Genomic DNA, 25100 nt, shown 5'->3' on the forward strand with positions numbered 1-25100 from the left:
GGTGTATTGATACACCATCCAAAGTGTAATTAATAACTTCACCATGCTCAAAGGGATACTCAATGTCTGCTTTTTATATTTTTACTCATCTACCAATAGGTGCCCTTCTTTGCGAGGCATTGGAAAACCTCGCTTGTCTTTGTGGTTGAATCTGTGTTTGAAATTCACTGCTCGACAGATAATTGTATTTGGGGGGTACAGAGATGAGGTAGTCATTAAAAAATCATGTTAAACACTATTATTGCACACAGAGTGAGTCCATGCAAATTATTATTAGACTTGTTAAGCACATTTTTACTCCTGAACGTATTTAGGCTTGCCATAACAAAGGGGTTGAATACTTACTGACTCAAGACATTTCAGCTTTTCATTTTTAATACATTTGTGTAGGGCAGTGACAAAAAAAATCTCAATTGTATCTATTTTAAATTCAGGCTGTAACAAAAGAAAACGTGGAAAAGGTCAAGGGGTGTGAATACTTTCTGAAGGCACTTTAGTTACATAACACTGAATAGCTATAAGTTTTATAAAATTGTAACGTAAGTTTGATATGTTCTATATTTCCTATAATAATGGACATCTTCTGGTCTTACCCAGGATGCAGAACAAACACTACATTACTTAGGGTTACCCATTTAACCCTTCCACCAAGGTGCATATTATGCTGTATTTTGTATCTTAACAACCTTCCATGAAGATTTAAGCAGAAACTTCAAATATATCTACTACAATACATCTAATACAGGCACTGCTCCCGAGTGGTGTAGTGGTCTAAGGCACTGCATCTCAGTGCTAGAGGTGTCACTACAGACCCTGGTTCAATTCCAGGCTGTATCACAACTGGCCATGGTTTGGGCGACGCGCAATTGGCCCAGCTTTCTCTGGGGTAGGCCGTCATTGTAAATAAGAATTTGTTCTTAACTGACTTGTCTAGTTAAATAAAATAAAAAGACATCAGATCCATTGGCAACAACACATAGTTAAGGGGTACATAAACTATTAATTGTGTATGTGTAACCGATGTGAAATGGCTAGTTAGTTAGCGGTGGTGCGCGCTAATAGCGTTATAATCAGTGTCGTCACTCGCTCTGAGACTTGAAGTAGGGTTTCCCCTTGCGTTGCAAGGGCCGCGGCTTTTGTGGCGCGATGGGTAACGATGCTTCGTGGGGTGTCAGTTGTTGATGTGTGCAAGGGTCCCTGGTTCGAGCCCGGGTTGGGGCGAAGAGAGGGACGGAACCTACACTGTTACATATGGTGTGAACATAATTTCATTCTCTGTCACAATGTCTGCCATTAGTATTTGTGCTTTGGAATATGTTTTGGTTTAAAGCAAGGTAGATCCATTTGAATACTAAATGTGATAGAATATACAGTATAAAGGACCACATTATACTTTTTGACCAAGGAATGCATTAAGGGCAGTCACGCCAATGGTCCTATCGAATCGGATCCTTATTATTGCACAACTAGTTGGTATGTTTTCAAGGAGGGCGGAGTGTTTGAATTCAGAGGACCACTGGTTCGAGCCCAGGAAGGGGACAGGGACAGTGGAGGAAGCGAAGCTGTTAGCAGCATACTGATGTCGGTTTCACACACTTGGGTGGGTAAAGGCATAGTGCGGATTCAGCACGAGATAGTGCTTGTGGACAACCAGCGTGTATGGTACAGAAACTGTTGACATAGATCAGCACATAGGTGTGTGGATTTAGTTGAGGTTGCTGATGTCAGTCAGGAAAAATGTTGGACAGTCCTCAAAAGTTCTCCTTGTAGAAGTTGAATCCAAAGTGCTCACATTGGGCCTTGATGAGTTTAGCCAGTGCAGGGGCTCCACAGTAGAACACATGAACCTTCCCTTTCTTCTCCTCTGCCACTTTCTGGAACACCTGCGGTTGATACATGTGAAAGAAGAGGACATTTTCAATGTACTGTGGTTGGACAGGACCCACAAGCTTGCATGTCACTGAATCACGACTCATTGCAGGTTTTTCCTGACCACATAACCTGACCAGGAAAAACTCAGGGCCCTTATAGCCAACAACGAAATAAAGCAGAGGCACCCCATACCGATTTTAGAAATGGTGCATCTCTTCAAGATTAGCTGAAAAATGCTCTATGAGCTTTATAATGGACAGGTACAGATATATACAGAGATATAGTTTGACATCCATACCTTCCCCCACTCTGGCCTCCCTGGCTGTGTGCGGGTGCGAAGGCCAGTGATGGAATCCCTCTTTTCCTTCTTGGCCAGGAGGTCTAGCGCCATCTGCAGGCCGATGGCCTTCATGTCATTCTTGCTGAGGGCAGAGGTCATGTACATGTGCATCTCCAAGAAGCGGCCTGAGGGTTCAAAAATCAAATCAAACTTGATTTAAAGTGCATTTAAAATTGCAACCACTTTACAGTAAAAACAGTAATAAGATAGATACATTAAACAAAAGGCATTTACACATGTACCTTACACAGAGAAACACAGGAGTGGAACAAACCTTAGATTTGACCCCTAACACACAGTGGTGTTTCTCTTACAGAAGATCTTACTCTTCCTTTCTTTGTCCTCCCTCCATCTCTGTATCTTTCATTCCTCCCTTCTCTCACTTACCCTCTGGCTCTTCGTCAGCCTGATCCATCTCCAGTTTGGTCAGGAGGCTCACGAACCACTCAAATGATTTCTGGTCTCTGTTGATCCAGATAAAGTCAACCTGTAGGAGAACCACAAACAGAGTGTTTAACAAATGTTTACTATAACTAATATATTTTTTTGCCTGGTCCCAGATCTGTTCATGATGTCTTGCTTACTTGGCCACAGGAGTATGCAAGACTGCACTAACAGATCTGGGACCAGGCTAATAACTACAAGCTTTCAGGCCCAATGGGGATCTGTCATCTGCAGTGGGTCTTACCTTCCTCAGTTTCATCTCACTGTCCTTAATGTTCTCACACCACGAGTAGCTGCAGTTGGGGCAGTTCTGTTTCCTCATGCGATAGCTTAAATAGAAATCAGAAGTAAAACTGCAAAACTCAAATCTGTATTGCCACACCAACCAAAGTTGTTAGGAAATTGACTTACAGAAGAATATGCGGGCACATTTTTAGTTATTAATAACCATAGTATTGGGCTAAGCTTTAACAAAAGTAGATATTGGTGCCATAATCATCATTGTAGGATTATAGCAGTTAGTGCTTCTAAATTCTCTGTGTTTCTGTTCCAGAGCAATCTAGCATGTACTTACTGGTACATGATGCTCTGTAAGATGGAGGCAAAAGGCGTGATCCCAATACCAGCACCGATTAACACAGCGTGTTCAGAGGCAAAGATCTGTCTCGTCGGAGTCCCATATGGCCCATCCACGAAGCACTGACAGACAGAGATACAGATACTGATAGGCATTCAGAGTATATTCAAACCTAATGTGAATGTCTAGATAGCTAATAAGAGAATGACATATCACCTTGATGGTATAACGCTTCATAAATTGAGAATGACACATCACCTTGATGGTATAATGCTTCATTCATTGTTATAAGCCTTTATAATGTCTTCAAATAGGGTTAGTAATATGTTATGTATGTCTATGTACAGTATCAACGATTAAATGTTACAGAAGCAGGTTGAAGTCAAACTCACTTTGACGTTGCAGAACCTGTGGTTTTCACTAAGCTTGGCTGTGATCTATGTTGGTCGGGAGGAAAAACAGATTAATCATCAGTTATAATAAGTAATAAGATGTTATCATAATGCATTACAACAGTGACCCAAACTCCTGTACTTTCAGACCAGGGCCCATATTCCTAAAGCGTCTTAGTGCAAAAGTGCTGATATTGGATCAGTTTTGCCTTTTAGATCAAAATAAATAAAATTATGTTGACATGGGGGACCTGGGCTCGTACTCTTGAAGCCTCTCAGAGTAGGAGTGCTGATCTAGGATCAGGTCCCCTCCTTTCCATATAATCTAATTCATTATGATCTAAAAGGCAAAACTGATCCTAGATCAGAACTCCTCTTCTGAGATGCTTTATGAATATATGCCCTGATCCTAGATCAGAAAAACTGCCCTGAGATGCTTTATGAATATGGGTGATAGATTGCAAATTACTGTTTTATATCTTTACTCTTTTATATCATTATATCCTCTTAGTACGAATAGATCCTCAGAGATTGAAAGTAGTGTTACGTTCAAGCTCTTTGTGTATGAGAAGTGCAATTATTTGGTGGATTGCAGTGGACTGTAGAAATGTGTACTCCCATTAACTCATGGCTTCTCCTGACTGAAAAGAAGTCCTGTGATATGGACATAGGAGCACGGAGAAATCCTGGGTGATGGAAAAGTACTGAAGTACATCTTTGTGGAAAGGGAGCTAAGGGTATAAGTTGACACTGCACTGTATTGAATATATGCATTCAGCTGTACATCTTCGCTGAGTAAACATGTGAAACATCACTCAGAGTTTAGGCTCTTTTGTATGATAAATATCTTTATTCTATGTTGCATATTGTCTTCTTATCAGGGGCCCAGATCATACCTCTCTGAGCGGGGGGCCTTCTCCTCTCTCTGCTTGGTTCTGCTGGTCTGGGTTGGGCCCCTGTGGCCCTGGTCCTGGGCATGGTCCTGGCCCTGGTCTACACCCGTTTTGTCGATACAGGGTCAGCTCGATGGCATCGTCCTTATTGGAGGCCAACGTCCCGTTGCAGTTCGCACATTTAAACAGCTCCTCCTGCAAGAAAATATAATGATTTGCCCACTCCCATATTCCAGGGTCCTACTTAATTGTATTGTTTTGACTTTGTGTATGTAGAATTGTATTGTATTGCTAACAGAGAGAATTATAAGTAGTGGGCGAAAAAGAAGGTAGAGAACCTGGGCGCTCCTCTGGTGCCGTCTGTCCTTCAGGCTGGCGCTCAGTCTCTTGGTGCTGACCACCTGGCTGTCTGGCTGCCTGAAGTACTCATACAGACGATTGGTCCACTGGCCCATGGAGCGGATATGCAACCACAGAGTATCTTTTCAGAAAAGGATGTGCAAGCACAGACACACTCCATTGAGTTGTATGGAAATTTTCCTGGATGTCAAAGCTGCAACTGGACCATGTGTATGCGTTTCTAAGTTTAGTTTAATTTGGAGGCAGAAGTTGCCTAGAGGTTAGAGAGGCAGACCAGCAGGTGGAAGTTTGCTTGTTCAAGCCCCGGGCTGGGCCACACAAAAATGGGAATGGAACAAAACTGGCAGATGGAAAGCTGCTGGTGTCTGATCCCATGTACAATTGCTCTCCATCCGCTGAGGCTGACTTGTGGGCGTTGGGAACGGCAGAAGACAAATTTCCGTTCTAACTAATGAACAATAAAGTTATATTTTGTATTACATTCTAGTTTAGAGAGAGTGGGGAACTGGATGTAACACAGTTTTTAGACAAACTGAGTGTACCTATGTCTATATGAATGCATCTGCCACTATATTGAAGCTATTGGAAGCAGTTTATCATAGCACGCTGTGCTTTATTACAGGCGACAGGTTCAGTACACATCACTGCATTCTTTACCAGAAAGTAGGCTGGCCCTCTTTGAATACGTAGATCGATTCAATGCACTCTTTTTTATTTATAAAGCTCTCTTACATACAGTGAGGGAAAAAAGTATTTGATCCCCTGCTGATTTTGTACGTTTGCCCACTGACAAAGAAATGATAAGTCTATAATTTTAATGGTAGGTTTATTTGAACAGTGAGAGACAATAACAACAAAAAAATCCAGAAAAACGCATTTCAAAAATGTTATAAAATTATTTGCATTTTAATGAGGGAAATAAGTATTTGACCCCTCTGCAAAACATGACTAAGTACTTGGTGGCAAAACCCTTGTTGGCAATCACAGAGATCAGACGTTTCTTGTAGTTGGCCACCAGGTTTGCACACATCTCAGGAGGGATTTTGTCCCACTCCTCTTTGCAGATCTTCTCCAAGTCATTAAGGTTTCGAGGCTGACGTTTGGCAACTCGAACCTTCAGCTCGCTCCACAGATTTTCTATGGGATTAAGGTCTGGAGACTGGCTAGGCCACTCCAGGACCTTAACCTGTTATGGTTAGGGGGCAGTATTTTCACAGCTGGATAAAAAACGTACCCGATTTAATCTGGTTACTACTCCTGCCCAGTAACTAGAATATGCATATAATTATTGGCTTTGGATAGAAAACACTCCAAAGTTTCTAAAACTGTTTGAATGGTGTCTGTGAGTATAACAGAACTCAAATGGCAGGTCAAAACCTGAGAGATTCCTTTACAGGAAGTGGCCTGTCTGACCATTTCTTGAACTTCTTTGCCATCTCATTCAATTACAAAGGATCTCTGCTCTAACGTGACACTTCCTACGTCTTCCATAGGCTCTCAGAGCCCGGGAAAAAACAGAATGTCGTCATCCCAGCCCCAGGCTGAAACACATTATCGCCTTTGTCAAGTGGCCGATCAAGGGACTGTGGGCTTAGGCGCGTGCACTGGCCGCCCCCGTCTTTGTGATTTTTCCTCTGTTTGCCGAAAAGGAGATTCCCGGTCGGAATATTATCGCTTTTTTACGAGATAAATTGCATAAAAATTGATTTTAAACAGCGGTTGACATGCTTCGAAGTACGGTAATGGAATATTTCGAATTTTTTTGTCACGAATTGCGCCATGCGCACGACCCTGATTTACCATTTCGGATAGTTTCTGGAACGCACGAACAAAACGCCGCTATTCGGATATAATGATGGATTATTTGGGACCAAACCAACTTTTGTTATTGAAGTAGCAGTCCTGCGAGTGCATTCTGACGAAGACGACAAAGGTAATAACATTTTTGTTATAGTAAATCTGATTTTGGTGAAGGCTAAACTTGCCGGGTGTCTAAATAGCTAGCCCGTGATGGCTGGGCTATGTACTTAGAATATTGCAAAATGTGCTTTCACCAAAAAGCTATTTTAAAATCGGACATATCGAGTGCATAGAGGAGTTCTGTATCTATAATTCTTAAAATAATTGTTATGCTTTTTGTGAACGTTTATCGTGAGTAATTTAGTAAATTGTTAGTAAATTCCCCGGAAGTTTGCGGGGGGTATGCTAGTTCTGAACGTCACATGCTAATGTAAAAAGCTGTTTTTTGATATAAATATGAACTTGATTGAACAAAACATGCATGTATTGTATAACATAATGTCCTAGGTGTGTCATCTGATGAAGATCATCAAAGGTTAGTGCTGCATTTAGCTGTCTTCTGGGTTTTTGTGACATTATATGCTAGCTTGAAAAATGGGTGTCTGATTATTTCTGGCTTGGTACTCTGCTGACATAATCTAATGTTTTGCTTTTGCTGTAAAGCCTTTTTGAAATCGGACAGTGTGGTTAGATAAAGGAGAGTCTTGTCTTTAAAATGCTGTGAAATAGTCATATGTTTGAAAAATTGAAGTTTTTGTATTTTTGAGGAATTTGTAATTCGCGCCACGCCTATCTTTGGATATTGGAGCAGGTGTTCCGCTAGCGGAACGTCTAGATGTAAGAGGTTTTAATGTGCTTCTTCTTGAGCCTCTCCTTTGTTGCCTTGGCTGTGTGTTTTGGGTCATTGCCATGCTGGAATACCCATCCACGACCCATTTTCAATGCCCTGGCTGAGGGAAGGAGGTTCTCTTCCAAGATTTGACGGTACATGGCCTCGTCCATCGTCCCTTTGATGCGGTGAAGTTGTCCTGTCCCCTTAGCAGAAAAACACCCCCAAAGGATAATGTTTCCACCTCCATGTTTGACAGTGGGGATGGTGTTCTTGGGGTCATAGGCAGCATTCCTCCTCCTCCAAACACGGTGAGTTGAGTTGATGCCAAAGAGCTCCATTTTGGTCTCATCTGACCACAACACTTTCACCCAGTTGTCCTCTGAATCATTCAGATGTTCATTGGCAAACTTCAGACGGGCATGTATATGTGCTTTCTTGAGCAGGGGGACCTTGCGGGCGCTGCAGGATTTCAGTCCTTCACGGCGTAGTGTGTTTCCAATTGTTTTCTTGTTGACTATGGTCCCAGCTGCCTTGAGATCATTGACAAGATCCTCCCGTGTAGTTCTGGGCTGATTCCTCACCGTTCACATGATCATTGCAACTCCACGAGGTGAGATCTTGCATGGAGCCCCAGGCCGAGGGAGATTGACAGTTATTTTGTGTTTCTTCCATTTGCGAATAATCACACCAACTGTTATCACCTTCTCACCAAGCTGCTTGGCGATGGTCTTGTAGCCCATTCCAGCCTTGTGTAGGTCTACAATCTTGTCCCTGACATCCTTGGAGAGCTCTTTGGTCTTGGCCATGGTGGAGAGTTTGGAATCTGATTGATTGATTGATTCTGTGGACAGGTGTCTTTTATACAGGTAACAAGCTGAGATTAGGAGCACTCCCTTTAAGAGTGTGCTCCTAATCTCAGCTCGTTACCTGTATAAAAGACACCTGGGAGCCAGACATCTTTCTGATTGAGAGGGGGTCAAATACTTATTTCCCTCATTAAAATGCAAATCAATTGATAACATTTTTGACATGCGTTTTTCTGGATTTTTGTTGTTGTTATTCTGTCACTCACTGTTCAATTAAACCTACCATTAAAATTATAGACTGATCATTTCTTTGTCAGTGGGCAAACAAACAAAATCAGCAGGGGATCAAATACTTTTTTCCCTCACTGTAAACTTCCGCCATACTTAACATCATTTAGACGTATGAGTTAACATCCTCGGTTTCAGGGATGGCTAACTCTGGAGATCCCTTCGGTCTTCACAGTTGTGTAACCTTTATGTAACTAGGCAATTCAGTTAAGAACAAATTCTTATTTACAATGACCGCCTACCCCGGCCAAACCTGGACAACGCTGGGCCAATTGTGTGCCGCCCTATGGGACTCCCAATAACGGACACTTGAGATACAGCCTGGATTCGAATCAGGGACTATAGTGACACCTCAAGCACTGACATGCAGTGCCTTAGACCGCTGAGCCACTCGGGAGCCCAGATAGGTAAATCTGCTTTTGGTTTCTTTGCACCCCATGTACTGTATGGAACAATCTACAGAGTTCCCTGCAACTATACGTACTGGTGCCTCTCGGGCAATTCAAATTGTTGATTAGGGACCTCTTTGCTGAGGAATGTGATTATTTCTCTTAAGTATGTTTTGTAATCTTGTATATTTGTATTGGTCTTAAATGTGACTCCGTGCTAAAATGTGAAATAAAAATAAAAACCTGGCTGCTCTGGAGCACTGCTGATGGTGAAAGGATGCCACTCATACTTAGCGATGTCTGGAATGTTGATGTAAACATAATCCCCTGGTTTGAAGTGGAAAAACTGGGGCCGCTTGATTACCAGATGGGTCACCTGCAAGTAACAGACATTTTTCAACACTCTCAAGGGGGGAAACAAAAATGGTCTCTGAACAAAAATAAAGACATTAACTACTAGGCTAACAGAGCCATCTACACTCTGTCCAAACTGCACAATGCTAGTTGACTTTTCTCGTCTATAGTAGGGTTGGTAGGTTGGGATAAGTTGTATCATATTATAATCTAATACTTCAACAGCAGAGATGTAGTCAAACTTCATTATGTGTTGAGCAGGTGTCATAACACAATAGCTAGATATTGAAAAACATAAAAGTGAATAGATGTCCTCTTTAAGAAAAGTGATCGCTATTGGTATAACATTCAGATGGGCACCTTAGACGGCAGCAGGTTGACCTCCACGATGTAGAGGCCTCCCATGTGAGAAACAGCGACGCCCACTAGTTTCTCCAGCAGGAAGATCACACCAGGCACCACAAACCACTTCCAGAAGTTGGCACAGTGCACCACCAGCAGAGCCCACACCCACACATAGGACAGGTGGGACCAGTAGAACACCTGGGGAAGCAACGCACAAAAATTAAAACAATTTGAGAATTTGGGTGTAGTGATGGAGGGAGCTAGTGTATGTGAATGTACAGTGCTGTGATTAAGTATTTGACCCCTTTCTGATTTTCTCTATTTGTACATATTTTTGAAAGTGAATGTTATCAGATCTTCAACCAAAACCTAATATTAGATAAAGAGAATTGACAAATAACAAAAAATAAAAACGTTTTTTAGAAATTTTTGCAAATGTATTACAAATAAAAACAGAAATACCTTATTTACATAAGTATTCAGGCCCTTGCTATGAAACAGGTGCATCCTGTGTCCATTGATCATCCTTGAGATGTTTCTACAATTTGAGAATTTGAGTCCACCTGTGGTAAATTCATTTGATTTGACACGATTTGGAAAGGCACACACCTGTCTATATAAGGTCCCACAGTTGACAGTGCATATCAGAGAAAAAACCAAGCCATGAAGTTGTAGGAATTGTCCGTAGAGCTCCAAGACAGGATTGTGTCGAGGCACAGATCTGGGGAAGGGTACCAAAAAATGTCTGCAGCATTGAAGGCCACCATGAACACAGTGGCCTCCATCATTCTGAAATGGAAGAAGTTTGGAACCACCAAGACTCTTCCTAGAGCTGGCCACCTGGCCAAACTGAGCAATCGGGGGAGAAGGGCCTTGGTCAGGGAGGTGGCCAAGAACCCGGTGGTCACTCTGACAGAGCTCCAGAGCTTCTCTGTGGAGATGGGAGAATCTTCCAGAAGGACAACCCTCTCTGCAGCACTCCACCAATCAGGCCTTTATGGTAGAGTGGCCAGACGGAAGCCACTCCTCAGTAAAAGGCACATGATAGCCCGCTTGAAGTTTGCCAAAAGGCACCTAAAGACTCTCAGACCATGAGAAACAAGATTCTCTGGTCTGATGAAACCCAGTTTGAACTATTTGGCCATAATGGCAAGCGTCACGTCTGGAAGAAACCTGGCACCGTCCCTATGGTGAAGCATGGTGGTGGCGGCATCATGTGGTGATGTTTTTCAGTGACTGGGAGACTAGTTAGGATTGAGGGAAAGATGAACGGAGCAAAGTACAGAGAGATCCTTGATGAAAACCTGCTCCAGAGCACTCAGAACCTCAGGCTGGGTTGAAGGTTCACCTTCCAACAGGACAATAACCCTAGGCACACAGCCAAGACCACGCAGGAGTGGCTTCAGGACAAGTCTCTGAATGTCCTTGAGTGGCCCAGCCAGATCCCAGACTTGAACATGATCGGACATATATGGAGAGACCTGAAAATAGCTGTGCAGCTATGCTCCCTATCCAACCTCACAGAGCTTGAGAGGATCTGCAGAGAAGAATGGGAGAAACTCCCCAAACACAGGTGTGCCAAGCTTGTAGCGTCATACCCAAGAAGACTCGAGGCTGTAATCACTACTAAAGGTGCTTCAACAATGTACTGAGTAAAGGGTCTGAATACTTATTTAAATGTGATATTTCCGGGGTTTTGATGTCTAAAGCCCTGTTTTTGCTTTGTCAGTATGGGGTATTGTGTGTAGATTGATGAGGAAAAACACTATTTCATCCATTTTAGAATAAGGCTGTAAAGTAACAAAATGTGGAAAAAGTCAATGGGCTTGAATACTTTCCGAATGCACTGTATGTATACGATCACGTGTCTCGCATACGCGTGGGAATACTTGGGAACAGATTCCCAAAATGTTAATAAATTGGAGCTGATTTCCTGGTGTTTTTAATCTGTCCAAATAAAACGGTCTGCCAGTTGGGGAACGCTGGTGTATACCATGTGTATCCCGTGCATAAGACTAATAAAACTTTAAAGTTTGTATATGAGCGCCTGCTAAATTACTAGCTAGATTGACAACTGTACCTCAAAATGTCCGCTGCGGCGGACAAAGGTGCTGGAACAGACCACCATTAGACAGATCATGATCTGTAGCACCATGCCGGTAAGGGATGCAGAGCCCTGCACCCAGCCAATCCCTGGCCTAGTAGTGAAAAGGTGCTCCCACAGGCTGTAGCTGCTGTTCTGAGATAGGTGTACTGAAGGAGGAAACAAAGGATCAGACCATTTTACTGTAAAAACACTTTGTGAAAACTGCTGATGTAAAAAGAGGTTTATAAATAAATGTGATCAGTTGAAAGCCACAATACAGCACCACCTTAGACCAAGGGAAAGGGCTGGATCAGTCTAAACATTAACATGCCGTTATGTGTACCACAGAGGCGGCTGGAGAGAGGAGCTATAGGAGGACGGGCTCATTGTAATGGCAAGAATGGAATAAATGGAACAGTATCAAACACATCAAACAAATGACCGTTCCATTAATTCCATTCCAGCCATTACAATGAGCCCGTCCCACTATAGCTCATCTCACCAGCCTCTGGTGTACCCTCCAGTCTAGAGACATCATTCAGAGATGCAAATACCAAAACATTAAATTGAAACCAATAAATGGGTTGGTTGTTTAGCAACAAAACCATCACGTGCGCAACTATGGGGCAAAACAGACAGGGTTGGCTTAGATTGTTGTCAACATGTTTATTTTGTCTCCAAATGTTTATTGAAAACATAAATACATTTGCACAAAGCGCACTTGTTGTCTCTCAAATACATAAATACAGTTGCTGGTTAGCTAGCTAGCGAATTTGAGCCATATTATTTAGCGTTGACATGGAATAAGTCAAAACACCTCAAAACAAGACATGATATCAAGAACAAGATACAACTAGCGGAAACAAGCCAACTACGATTTCCCACATGGCATCTTCTTGTAATTGTTGCTAGCTATCTGACCGTTCAAAATCATAACAACGCATGATTCGTTTTCGTGACTTTGTCAACCAACCCGCCTATAGAACAAATATGTGTTTAGGTGAGGTAATAAGTATTGATATGGGAAACACTGATGTGTACTCAGTCTTATTAAACACATTTGGCATTCTAATTATAGCCAAAATATAGTACCAGTCAAAAGTTTGGACACATCTACTCATGCTTTATTTTTGCTATTTTCTACATTGTAGAATGATAGTGAAGACATCAAAACTATGAAATAACACATATGGAATCATGCAGTAAACAAAAAAGTGTTAAACAAATGAAATTATATTTTAGATTTTAGATTCTTCAAAGTAGCCACCCTTTGCCTTGATGACAGCTTTGCACACTCTTGGCATTCTCTCAACCAGCTTCACCTGGAATGCTTTTTCAACAGTTTTGAAGGAGTCCCCATATACGCTGAGCACTTGTTGAGTGCTTTTCCTTCACTCTGCAGTCCAACTCATCCCAAACCATCTCAATTGGGTTGAGGTCGGTTGATTGTGGAGACCAGGTCAACTGATGCAGCACCCCATCACTCTCCTTGGTCGAATAGCCCTTACACAGCCTAGAGGGGTGTTTTGGATCATTGTCCTGTTGAAAAACAAATGATAGTTCCACTAAGCATAAACCATGCTGGTTAAGTGTGTCTTGAATTCTAATCACTGACAGTGTCACCAGCAAAGCACCCCCACACCATCACACCTCCTCCTCCATGCTTCACAGTGGGAACCACACATGCGGAGATCATCCATTCACCTACTCTGTGTCTCACAAAGACACGGCGGTTAGAACTAAAAATCTCAAATTTGGACTCATCAGACCAAAGGACAGATTTCCAGCGGTCTAATGTCCATTGCTTGTGTTTCTTGGTCCAAACAAGTCTCTTCTTATAATCGGTGTCCTTTAGCAGTGGTTTCTTTGCAGCAATTCAATCATGAAGGCCTGATTCACACAGTCTCCTCTTAACAGTTGATGTTGAGATGTGTCTGTTACTTGAACTCTGTGAAGCATTTATTTGGGCTGCAATCTGACTCTAACTCTAACGAACTTATCCTCTGCAGCAGAGGTAACTCCGGGTCTTCCATTCCTGTGGCGGTCCTCATGAGTGCCAGTTTCATCATAGCGCCTGATGCTTTTTGCTACTGCCCTTGAACAAAACTTTAAAAGTTATTGAAATGTTCTGGATTGACTGACCTTCATGTCTTAAAGTAATGATGGACTGTCGTTTCTCTTTGCTTATTTGAGCTGTTCTTGCCATAATATGGACTTGGTCTTTTTCCAAATAGGGCTATCTTCTGTATAACTCCCTACCTTGTCACAGCACAACCTATTGGCTCAAACACATTAAGAAGGAAAGAAATTCCACAAATTAACTTTTAACAAGGCACACCTGTTAATTTAAATTCATTCCAGGTAACTACCTCATGAAGCTGGATAAGAGAATGCCAAGAGTGTGCAAACCTGTCATCAAGGCAAAGGGTGGCTGAGTTACAGTTCATATAAGGAAATCAGTCAATTGAAATAAATACATAGGCCCTAATTTATGGATTACACGACTGGGAATGCAGATATGCATCTGTTGGTCACAGATAACTTAACAAAAAGTTAGGGGCGTGAATTATAAAAACCAGTCAGTATCTGGTGTGACCACCATTTGCCTCATGCAGCGTGACAAATCTCCTTCACATAGAGTTGATCATGCTGTTGATTGTGGCCTGTGGAATGTTGTCCCACTCCTCTTCGATGGCTGTGCGAAGTTGATGGATATTTGCGGAAACTGGAAGACGCCGTTGTACACGTCGATCCAGAGCATCCCAAACGGCTCAATGGGTGACATGTTTGGTAAGTATGCAGGCCATGGCAGAACTAGAACATTTTCAGGTTCCAGGAATTGTGTACAGATCCTTGCGACATGAGGTTGTGCATTATCATGCTGAAACATGAGGTGATAGCGGCGGATGAATGGCACAACAATGAGCCTCAGGATCTCACCACGGTATCTCTGTGCATCCAAATTGCCATCGATAAAATGCAATTGTGTTCATTGTCTGTAGCTTATGTCTGCTGATACCACAACCCCACCGCCACCATGGGGCACTCTGTTCACGAGGTTGACATCAGCAAACCGCTCACCCACATGACGCCATACACGCTGTCTGCCATCTGCCTGTACAGTTGAAACCAGGATTCATCCGTGAAGGGTACACTTCTCCACCGTGCCAGTAGCCATTGAAGGTGAGCATTTGCCCACTGAAGTCTGTTACGATGCCAAACTGCAGTCAGGTCAATACCCTGGTGAGGACGACGAGCACAGACGGTTTCTGACCGTTTGTGCAGAAATTCTTCAGATTTGCAAAACCATAGTTTCGTCAGCTGTCCGGGTGGTTGGTCTTGCACACTCTCTCAAAACTTGAGATATCTGTGGCATTGTGTTGTGTGACAAAACTGCACATTTTAGAGGGGCCATTTATTGCCACCAGCACAAGGTGCACCTGTGTAATGATCATGCTGTTTAATCAGCTTCTTGACATGCCACACCTGTCAGGTGGACGGATTATCTTGGCAAAGGAGAAATGCTCACTAACAGGGATGTTAACAAATTTGTGCACAAAATTTGAGAGAAATAAGCTTTTTGTGCATATGGAACATTTCTGGGGTCTTTTATTTCAGCTCATGAAACAATTGTCTCAAGGCTTAAAAATATTTTTGGGACTGGTTGACTGCATCTGGGAGAGGGAAGGTTTATAACATGTGAGTGTTTGTGGTTTAGAGCGTGTGTGTTCCTGCGTACCAAAGTTCATGAAGTGGGCAGTGGTGTGCATGGTGGAGAAGGTGACAATGGCGTAGCCCACCATCTGATGCAGCAGGATGTTCTGGTCCAGAGGCAGCACCCTCACCACCCAAGTGGCCCGCAGCCAGGTCAAACAGCGCCGCAGCATTAGCACCTACACACATTCACATGTAAACACGTATACACACAGATACACAGACACAATCAGTGCAAAAAGTCTAGTGTTGCTAAGGGAAATGTCACAGCTGCATGTCGATGTCTACCTCTTAACACCAATACCCTCATGAAGGCCTTCGCCGAAACGTGCTGGTTTAAAAGATTGACTTATGAAGCAAACATTCATTGTCCTTTCCGAGAGTTGCTGAATATCTCTTCATCTCTATCTACCAAATCACATTCACCCCCTCCCTCCCCCACTTCCCCACTAACTCCCTCACCATGACAAAGGTACAGTTGAAGTTGAGGCACTGGCCGCAGCCCTTGGCCACCATGTACCAGAATCCCCCCTCTGCGTTCTTCAGCATGGCGGTGATGAACAGCAGCAGGTTGAGGCAAGTGTAGGCGCACAGAAAGAGGAGCTTTCGGCTGTTGTTGTGCCAGTACGCCGGCGTAAGGTAGCGCGGGGTATGCCGCCCCTTCTTCTGCTCCAGGCCGGGAGGTTTCAGCCAGTTGGCAGCGCTAGGTGGTGGAGGAAATGGAGGGCCCATATTTACAAAGAGTTTCAGAATAGGAGTGCTGATCTAGGATCTAGGCACTTCTTCTGCGGTAAAGATCATTCTTTGGGGACATATTAACTATGTTGCTAAGATACAGAGTTGGAAAACAGACACTGGACTACATAAAATGTCACAGGGAAAATCTTATGCGTGTATGGACATGTGAGCCTTCCTTATATTTTGCATGTTTGATACATTCTGAGCCTGATTCCCTGACAAAAAGTAAGCATATTCCTAAACTTTTTAGTCCAGGGCTGGGCTTCATCTGTGTCTGGGAAACTGGCCCCATGTTTAAACATGTTAGCTGTGCCTTGAGACCTGATGGTGAGATTCTCCATAACCTCAGGGAAGTTCTCCAGCTCGGCCTTGAGCTCCTCGAAGGTGATGGAGCCGCTGTTGTCCTTGTCAGCCGACTCGAACAGAGCCAGGGTCAGGTCGTCCAGCTTCTCCTCTGGCAGGGAGATGGCGCTCTCGCGCAGGCAGGACTTGAGCACTGTGCGCAGCTCGTCTGGGTCAATCGAGCCACTGCCTGCAGGCCAAGCGAAATCATCATAAATAGTCTGTTGCAAGTTGCTGAAAATATAGGCAGCTAAGTTGGACGCAATAAACTGCATGTCCTAAAGGTGAGACAATGCGTGGAGGTTTCACTGACCATTCTCATACATCAGTTTATATAGCATACCAAAAACGTGTAGATGTTTTATGTCACTGTGTGTTTTAATGGTGGATAATGCACACATTTTGTCTTCATAAGTAACACTTACAAGCTTGGTCACAGATCTATGTGTGTCGTCTTGCCAACTCCTGGTCACTGGCAATTGTCAAGACTGCACAAACAGATCTGGCACTAGGCTAAACACATACCATCGACGTCATAGACCTGGAAGAGGAAGCGGAGCTTGTCCGTCTCGCTGCCATGGATCAGCAGATCCAGAGCCTTCAGCAGCTCGTCCAGACTGATGGTTTTGCTACCGTCAGAGTCAAACAGTGCAAAGAACCGCTCCGCAAAGAAAGACTGCACAAACACACACAGAATCACACACAGCACTGACTTCTATGGACAAAGTAAGTACAACTCACATACCGTACATAATCCATAAAGCACAATCATTTAGAGTAAGCGGAAGTCAGACATTGAGACTGTTCATTTTTGGCGGCTCTGTATGTGAACCTTCACGTATTTGACGTTATTGCACTGTACCCCCTACCCATCCTACTCCAGCCCTATTTGAGCTTATTTGTCACAAAAAATGACCAACAAAATACATGAGAAATCAGTTGAACCTTGACCCCTGACTTACCTCCTTGACCTTGAGGGCCGTTTTGAACTCCTCCAGGTCAATTTCTTTGTCATCTCCCGCGATGCTCTCAAACTGCTTGGTCACCCACTCCAGCCACCGTGCATCCTCATCCAGACTCATGGTGCTGCTGGGATGGTAGCCTTCTACGCTCACCACCACGCCTGCTGTAATGTCAACACACGAAATAACCTACATAAGGCCATGGCAAAAAGGGAGCTTTAAAGAGGGAGAGGCTATATGGACACGCCTGGTGTCCAAATTGATGAAGTATGCCGCACAGCTGAGAGTTGAGTTTGAAGACAAATTAATTCAGTTCAGTCAGTTGTCCTGATCCAGTGGTGCTGATGAGCCCTTCACAGCTAATTTATGATGGCTAGCTGGCAACAGCAGCATGGCGCTAATTACGACTTGTTAAAGAACGTGATGTTTATTTCGATGGGCAAAATAGCTTGTAGTATTGGTCTCCATCTGGATTTAGACACCATCTCCAATTTGTTCCATCCCACTTGATTTTATTTAGAGTAGCCTACATGAGAAATAACTTGTAATACTGGGAGTAACCATCTGGATGTCACTGTGATAGTCTACACTACTCAACAGGGAGAGTTTGCGCTACAATCAGGCAACACATCATGGGGCACAGCTTGCCTCAGTAAGGCGAAGGAAGTAGCTAGATAGTGTAGCCAATATCAGGCCAGGGTGATGGCTAAAGCACATTTATTGCAGTGATTTTCAACAATTACTCCGATAAAAATGGAATGATTCTGTACACTCCCAAGTCCTAACTTCGGCTCATCGGGACAACTGACTGAACCGAATCTGTTCGTCTCCACTTGACTCTCCCTGTGTGACAAACATCATCAATTTGCGCACCAGGCGTGTCTGCATAGCCTCTCCCCTTTAAAGACAATGGCCGGGTTCAAGAGGATCAAAACCATATTATAAACCGGGTGGTTCGATCCCTGAATGCTGATTGGCTGACAGCCGTGGTATATCCGACCGTATACCACTGGTATGACATTACGTTGGCAACAAGTTTATAATAGCAATAAGGCACCTTGGGGATTTGTGGTATATGGCTAATGTCCAATGGCTAAGTCCTGTATCCAGGCACTCCGCGTTTCGTCATGCGGAGAAACAGCCCTAAGCCATGGTATATTGGCCATATACCACACCCCCTTGGGCCTTATCGCTTAAATGTATCATGGGTAAATTGTGACTGACTGACCTACAAATAATATTGAGTAGTTATTTACAATGCAAGGTTTTTTTTAGATCAGTCAGTCGGCAGTCACCTGCACTGTTGGCTGCAATGTCGAACAAAACCAATGTGAAAGAACATTTCCAAGTCAGGTCAGTTTGGTTGAGGTCAGCGCAATAATGTGAAAAGGGTAACAGTTTGTGAGACATGGCTAGTAGGCTGCCACTAATGTAACGTAGTGAGGGTTTGTGTGATGTAGGATAGTTTGAGAAAGAACACAAATTACTTGATTTGACTGCTCTACCTGATTTAACTACTGTAGAATTACGATTTACAGATCTAAAATAAGACTTTGACATCTAGTATGCTACATAGAAGCGGGAAATAAAGATTTAGACTTGAACCCCAAAACAATGCTTGCACAGAGATGACAAAGGTTTGCAATTGCGTCACTGGCTCGGGGAGGATGAAGACAACTATAGAAAGAATACAGTGTGACTGAGGTTGCCAGGTGGATGTCTAATTAAAGACTTGCATCCTGATCATAAGTAAACCACTTACCTCTATTGTGGAGTTGAATGAATCCCACTTCTTTACAACACACTGTAGACGGTAATTTGCAGTAGCAAGTTGACTTTGTAAAGGTAAAAACTAGACTTGACTCCCAGGATCTGGTCGAAGTAAAAGTTTTAATACAGAGCTTTTTGGAGTACAGATAGTTATGTGAAAATGCAAAGGCTAATAGCACCAGAGGCTAAGAAAAATTGGATAGCCCCAATGGCTAAAAGCATGGTGGCTAAAGAGCAAATTATGCTTCTGAGTATCAAGATTGTATAGTCATTCTGAATTACGTAAACATGCATCATTACAGACGTTGGTGGATATGAAGCTGATACAACTTTCAATTGAACAATGAGAATGGTGAGACATCTGTTACATTGTCATGTTTCCTACAGAGAGTAATGTCACAGATGAATGGGGAAACCTTTGGCGGTTAGTTATAATAATAAGCTTTGCTAATGTTCAGGATTTCAAGGTTGGATTGTCACGAGTTGAGGCCTAGAGTGTCCTGACATCTGATACATAGTATGTTGAAAGACAGGTATGTGTGAGTGCAATTCCACAGTAGCAGAGTGACACCGAGACCCAATTTGACATAATCTAAGGTGTTTGTATTGTGCCCACCATCGGTTGAGACACAGCATGCTCTTGAATACAGGGTGGGTGTTTTAGCTGATAAATGTACAAAAATGTCAATACATTTGACATTTCTAATTTAATAAGGTAGCACAAAGATGGTTGGAGATCCACACATTTGAAAATGTTGACTTGAATGGGAATATCAGTTTGAAATTATACTGTAATCTTCCATGAAATCATAGAAATATAGATAATAGAATAGACTTCCAATTTAAGTTGACATTCAACGGTGGGTTGACCGGAGGCCTTCTTTGTGGTAGTATTTAGAAGTCAAAATGTCTATTAAATTTCAATTTCAATGACGTATCAGCTAAATTGCAGTGGTCTGACGGGATATGTCCATTCTATGAATATATTTCTATGATTGAAATGCCAACCACCCTGTGTCAAGAGTATGCTATGTCTCAACCGAAGGAGGGCACAACACAAGCACCTCATATTATGTAAAATAGGTCCTAAGCTACAACATATGCGCACTTTTTTTTTTTTATAGGAGTTTACTTTTAGTTTACTTTTATTTTTAGATCATTGACATTAAAGGTAAAAAATGTCCACATTTTTATAAAAACATTTTTTGACACACATTCTTTGTATGCTTTTAAATTATATAAAACTCAACCGTTTATATTTTCCAGTGATGATGACATGGATGTCTCATGGTAAGGTGGGGGTATGCAAAATGGGCCAACTTTGAGCACATCTATCAGGTCCAAAAAGTAACTTTCTGACCACTTCTAACAAATGCAAATATGTTTAGAAAGTTTTGTGGAAATCAAAAGTGGTGTGGTCTAAAAGTTATTGAAATCAAATGGAATGAACCTGATGGAAAGGAGGAGGGACTTTGTATACAGTATTTATTTGGCCGGAAGATATACAGCAACTGTTATAAGATTGGATAATACATGCCATCATATATTTTGATGATCATCTTAAAAATGTTCACTGTAACGCAAAAGTTTTTATAGGCAAGGCCTATTATCTCTCCAGTTCCTTTTGGCAATAATAAAAAAAAATAACAACATTCTGAACTAAATCAGATGTTAATCACTGGAGTGTTAGACTAAATCGACATAGTTCTAAAAACACTGCTTAAAATCGTATAAGCCTGTATTGACGGGAAAGCATAGTATTACCTGTCTTATACCTTCACCAGTCATAATCATGCAATCTTTGCATAAGAAGTTGTGCTTACCTACAACACAGATAGGCTTCTGCGTCAATACTATGTCCAATTTTCTGAGCTGGTCAATGCTTTCAAGATGCACCTTTCTCCAGCATTGATATTTTTCTTCAGTCATCCAAACCCAAACTCCCTGGTTGGCAGCCTGGCTTATTCTAGTGATGGTGGAGGGGACAGAACAGGCAGCAGTGAGCCCTGATACCCAGCAGCTGTGTCTGACAGCCCACTCCCCGCTGAGCAGCTTTCAGTACTGGCATCAATGCTTAGATATAATGTTGTGTAATAGCAGTGGGTCGCCCTCATATCTCGGTATCAACATGCATACAAGTCTTACACACTGTACTTAGTGTGATTGTGAAGAAACATACTACTGTTATTGGTCATACTTCAATTACTTACTACTAGTGTGGCTTTATTACTAGCCACACTTTAGATATTGTAGGAATTATTTCTGATTTAGTTATTAATGGGACTTGCGAAGAAAACGTCCCATTCTAAATATTTGTCATACTTCTTTTTCTTCTTATTATTTGGAATGCTACTCCTCCTACACCGTTTAAGCTAGAAAAGTAATTCAAACTTTAAAACATGAAGATCGGTCTGGAATAGTGTGCTTGAATACAACTTTTTGATATCTGTTCATTCATTTTCATGACATTTCCTCAAGATTCTGAAAGGCCCCATAGTGACATCATCACTTCCAATATTCAGTTCACTGTAAATGCAACAATACAACTTTTGACACAAATCAGCTACCTTGACCACTTTGCCACAACTAAGATAGAAAGTTGAAGCGTATGAAATCTTTGTCTACTTCTCTGCTATTCAAATCTGAGGTTTGAAGAATTCCGATAAAAAGTTACAGCTGCCTTAGTAACCGCTTCAACATTTTTTGTAACTTTTTATAAACACCTGACATTTTTACCACTTCCCCAACAACAGAGGGTATGATATATTTGTCTACTTCTCTACTATTCAAATCTGTTCGCGAAACATAAATATATTCTACGGATGTAACGATACAGCTGTTTTAATAACTGCGTTAACACATTTTTACCCAACTTTTTCCAAACAACTGCCGTTTTGACCACTCCCTCAACAAGTCAGACAAAAGGCCCTGCATCTCAGTGCAAGAGGCGTCACTGGGTATTTATATCACCACCCCTTTTTTAAACTACTGGTAATTGAATAAAACATATGGAATCATTTCATAACCAAAAAAGTGTTAAAATCTAAATATATTTTATATTTGACTTTCTTCAAAGTAGCCACCCTTTGCCTTGATGACAGGGTTGCACACTCTTGGCATTCACTCAACCAGCTTCATGAGGAATGCTTTCCCAATAGTCTTGAAGAATTTCCCACATATGCTGAGTACTTGTTGGCTGCTTCTCCTTCCATCTGCAGTCCAACTCATCCCAAAACATCTCAATTGGGTTGAGGTCAGTTGATTGTGGAGGCCAGGTCATCTGATGCAGCACTCCATCACTCTCCTTGGTCAAATAGCCCTTACACAGCCTGGAGGTGTGTTTTGGGTGATTGTCCCATTGAAAACAAATTATAGTCCCACTAAGCACAAACCAGACTGGATGGCGTATCACTTCAGAATTCTGTGGTAGCCATGCTGGTTAAGTGTGCCTTGAATTCAAAATAAATCACAGACAGTGTCACCAGCAAAGCACCCCCACACCATCACACCTCCTCCCCCATGCTTCATGGTTGGAACCACACATGCAGAGATCATCCGTTCACCTACTCTACGACTCACAAAGACAGCGGTTGGAACCAAAAATATCAAATTTGGACTCATCAGACCAAAGGACAGATTTCCACCTGTCTAATGTCCATTGCTTGTGTTTCTTGTCCCAAGAAAGTATCTTCTTCTTATTGGTGTCTTTCAGTAGTGGTTTCTTTGCAGCAATTCAACCATGATTGCCTAATTCACACAGGCTGGGCTGCAATCTGATGTGCAGTTAACTCTAATTAACTTATCCTCTGCAGCAGAGGTAACTCTGGGTCATCCTTTTCTGTGGCTGTCCTCTTGAGAGCCAGTTTCATCATAGTGCTTGATGGTTGTAGCGACTGCACTTGAATAACTTTTAAAGTTCTTGTAATATTCCAGATTGACTGACCTTCACGTCTTAAAGTAATGATAAACTGTCATTTCTCTTTGCTTATTTGAGCTGTTCATTTGGCTCAAACGCGTTAAGGAAAGAAATTCCACAAATAAACTTTTAACAAGTCACACCTGATAATTGAAATGCATTCCAGGTGACTACCTCATGAAGCTGGTTAAGAGAATGCCAAGAGTGTGCAAAGCTGTCATCAAGGCAAAGGTTGGCTACTTTGAAGAATCTAAAATCTAAAATATACTTTGATTTGTCAAACACTTTTTGGTTACTATATGGTTCCATATGTGTTATTTAATAGTTTTGACGTCTTCACTATTATTCTATAATGTAGAAAAAGAGAAAAGAAAAAAAAGAAAAACCCTTGAGCAAGTGTGTCCGAACTTTTGACTGGTACTGTATGTATATTTAACAAAACAAGTCGAGCTCTGCCCCACCTGCCCTGAATGACAGGTTGCCACTGGCTGTAGCGTTAAGATTTCCCTTCACTGGAACTAAGGGGCTGAAACCGAACCATGAAAAACAGCCCCAGACCATTGTTCCTCCTCCACCAAACTTTACAGTTGGCACTATGCATTCAGGCAGGTAATGTTCTCCTGGCACCCTCCAACCCAGATTGGTCTGTCGGACTGCCAGATGGTGACGTGTGATACATTACTCCAGAGAACATGTTTTCCACTGATGCAGAGTCCAATGGCGAGCTTTATACCACTCCAACCGATGCTTGGTATTGCGCATGGTGATATTAGACTTGTGTGTGGCTGCTCGGCCATGGAAACCCATTTCATGAAGCTTCCAATGAACAGTTCTTGTGCTGATGCTGCTTCCAGAGGCAGTTTTGAACTTGGTTGTGAGTGTTGTAACCGAGGACAGACGTTTATTACGCACGATGTGCTTCAGCTCTCGTTATGTGAGTTTGTGTGTCCTCCCACTGTTGTTGCTCCTAGATGTTTCCACTTCGCAATAACAGCACTTACAGCTGACCAGGGCAGCTCTAGCAGGGCAGAAATTTGACGAACTTACTTGTTGGAAAGGTGGCATCCTTTGACGGTGATACGTTGAAGGTCACTGAGCTCTTCAGTAAGGCCACACAGCCATGCAATCTATGGAGATGGTGCTCGATTTTATACACCTGTCAGCAACAGGTGTGACTGAAATAGCCGAATCCACTAATTTCAAAGGGGTGTCCACATACCTTTGTATACATAGTGTATAGAACTGATTGTTCAATGCTATCTATAAAAATGTCCTTGTCAGGAATACATGCAGACTACAGTATGTCCATTAATGGAATAGGTTCCATAGATGCTGTCATAATAATCACTTCAGAAGTAGACAAAAACCTTTGAGCCAAGTGGATGAGGTGGAACAGCTGCTATTGGGTATTTATATATCACCACCCCTTTTTAAACTACTGGTAATTGAAGAGTACTGCAGTTGGGGAAAGGGCACCACCTAGTGGACTGGTGCCCTACTTCATGTAGTGGTGCTCTACTTCATGTAGAGGCGTGGTTCCTTTGACCTTGTTTTCATGGTGTACCTTTGTGTTGTAACAAAATATGTGGATACTTCAGAATATAGAATTACAGGGCTTCTCTAGAACAGACTGTTTGTGCTTCTACACCTGCAGGTGCTTCTACACCTGCATTGCTTGCTGTTTGGGGTTTTAGGCTGGGTTTCTGTACAGCACTTTGTGATATCAGCTGATGTAAGAAGGGCTATATAAATACATTTGATTTGATTTATATAATTTTTGTTTCTCTACAGCATTTTTGCTTATCAGAACTGTGCTGATGCATACCACTAAGCTGTACACAGATTCAACCACAAATGTCACTTACTGAACACTATTTTTA

At 42.3% G+C, this 25100-nt stretch overlaps 1 protein-coding gene across 1 annotated transcript; it reads right to left on the reverse strand.

The window, feature by feature from the left end:
• Positions 1-367: 367 nt before the first annotated feature.
• Positions 368-20080, reverse strand: nox5 (NADPH oxidase, EF-hand calcium binding domain 5). Its single transcript, XM_014123982.2, has 17 exons — positions 19297-20080; positions 17535-17698; positions 17098-17248; positions 16552-16762; positions 15955-16195; positions 15518-15671; positions 11773-11945; positions 9708-9890; positions 9237-9369; positions 4857-4999; positions 4522-4713; positions 3626-3670; positions 3231-3355; positions 2901-2985; positions 2600-2699; positions 2171-2337; positions 368-1883 (listed from the first exon to the last, which is right to left on the reverse strand). Exons 2-17 carry the CDS (start codon positions 17652-17654, stop codon positions 1752-1754), a joined length of 2355 nt encoding a protein of 784 aa, XP_013979457.1. The 5' UTR covers positions 17655-17698; positions 19297-20080; the 3' UTR covers positions 368-1751.
• Positions 20081-25100: the final 5020 nt, after the last annotated feature.

This window comes from Salmo salar, chromosome ssa10, assembly GCF_905237065.1.
Source record: "Salmo salar chromosome ssa10, Ssal_v3.1, whole genome shotgun sequence".
Classification (NCBI taxonomy): domain Eukaryota; kingdom Metazoa; phylum Chordata; class Actinopteri; order Salmoniformes; family Salmonidae; genus Salmo; species Salmo salar.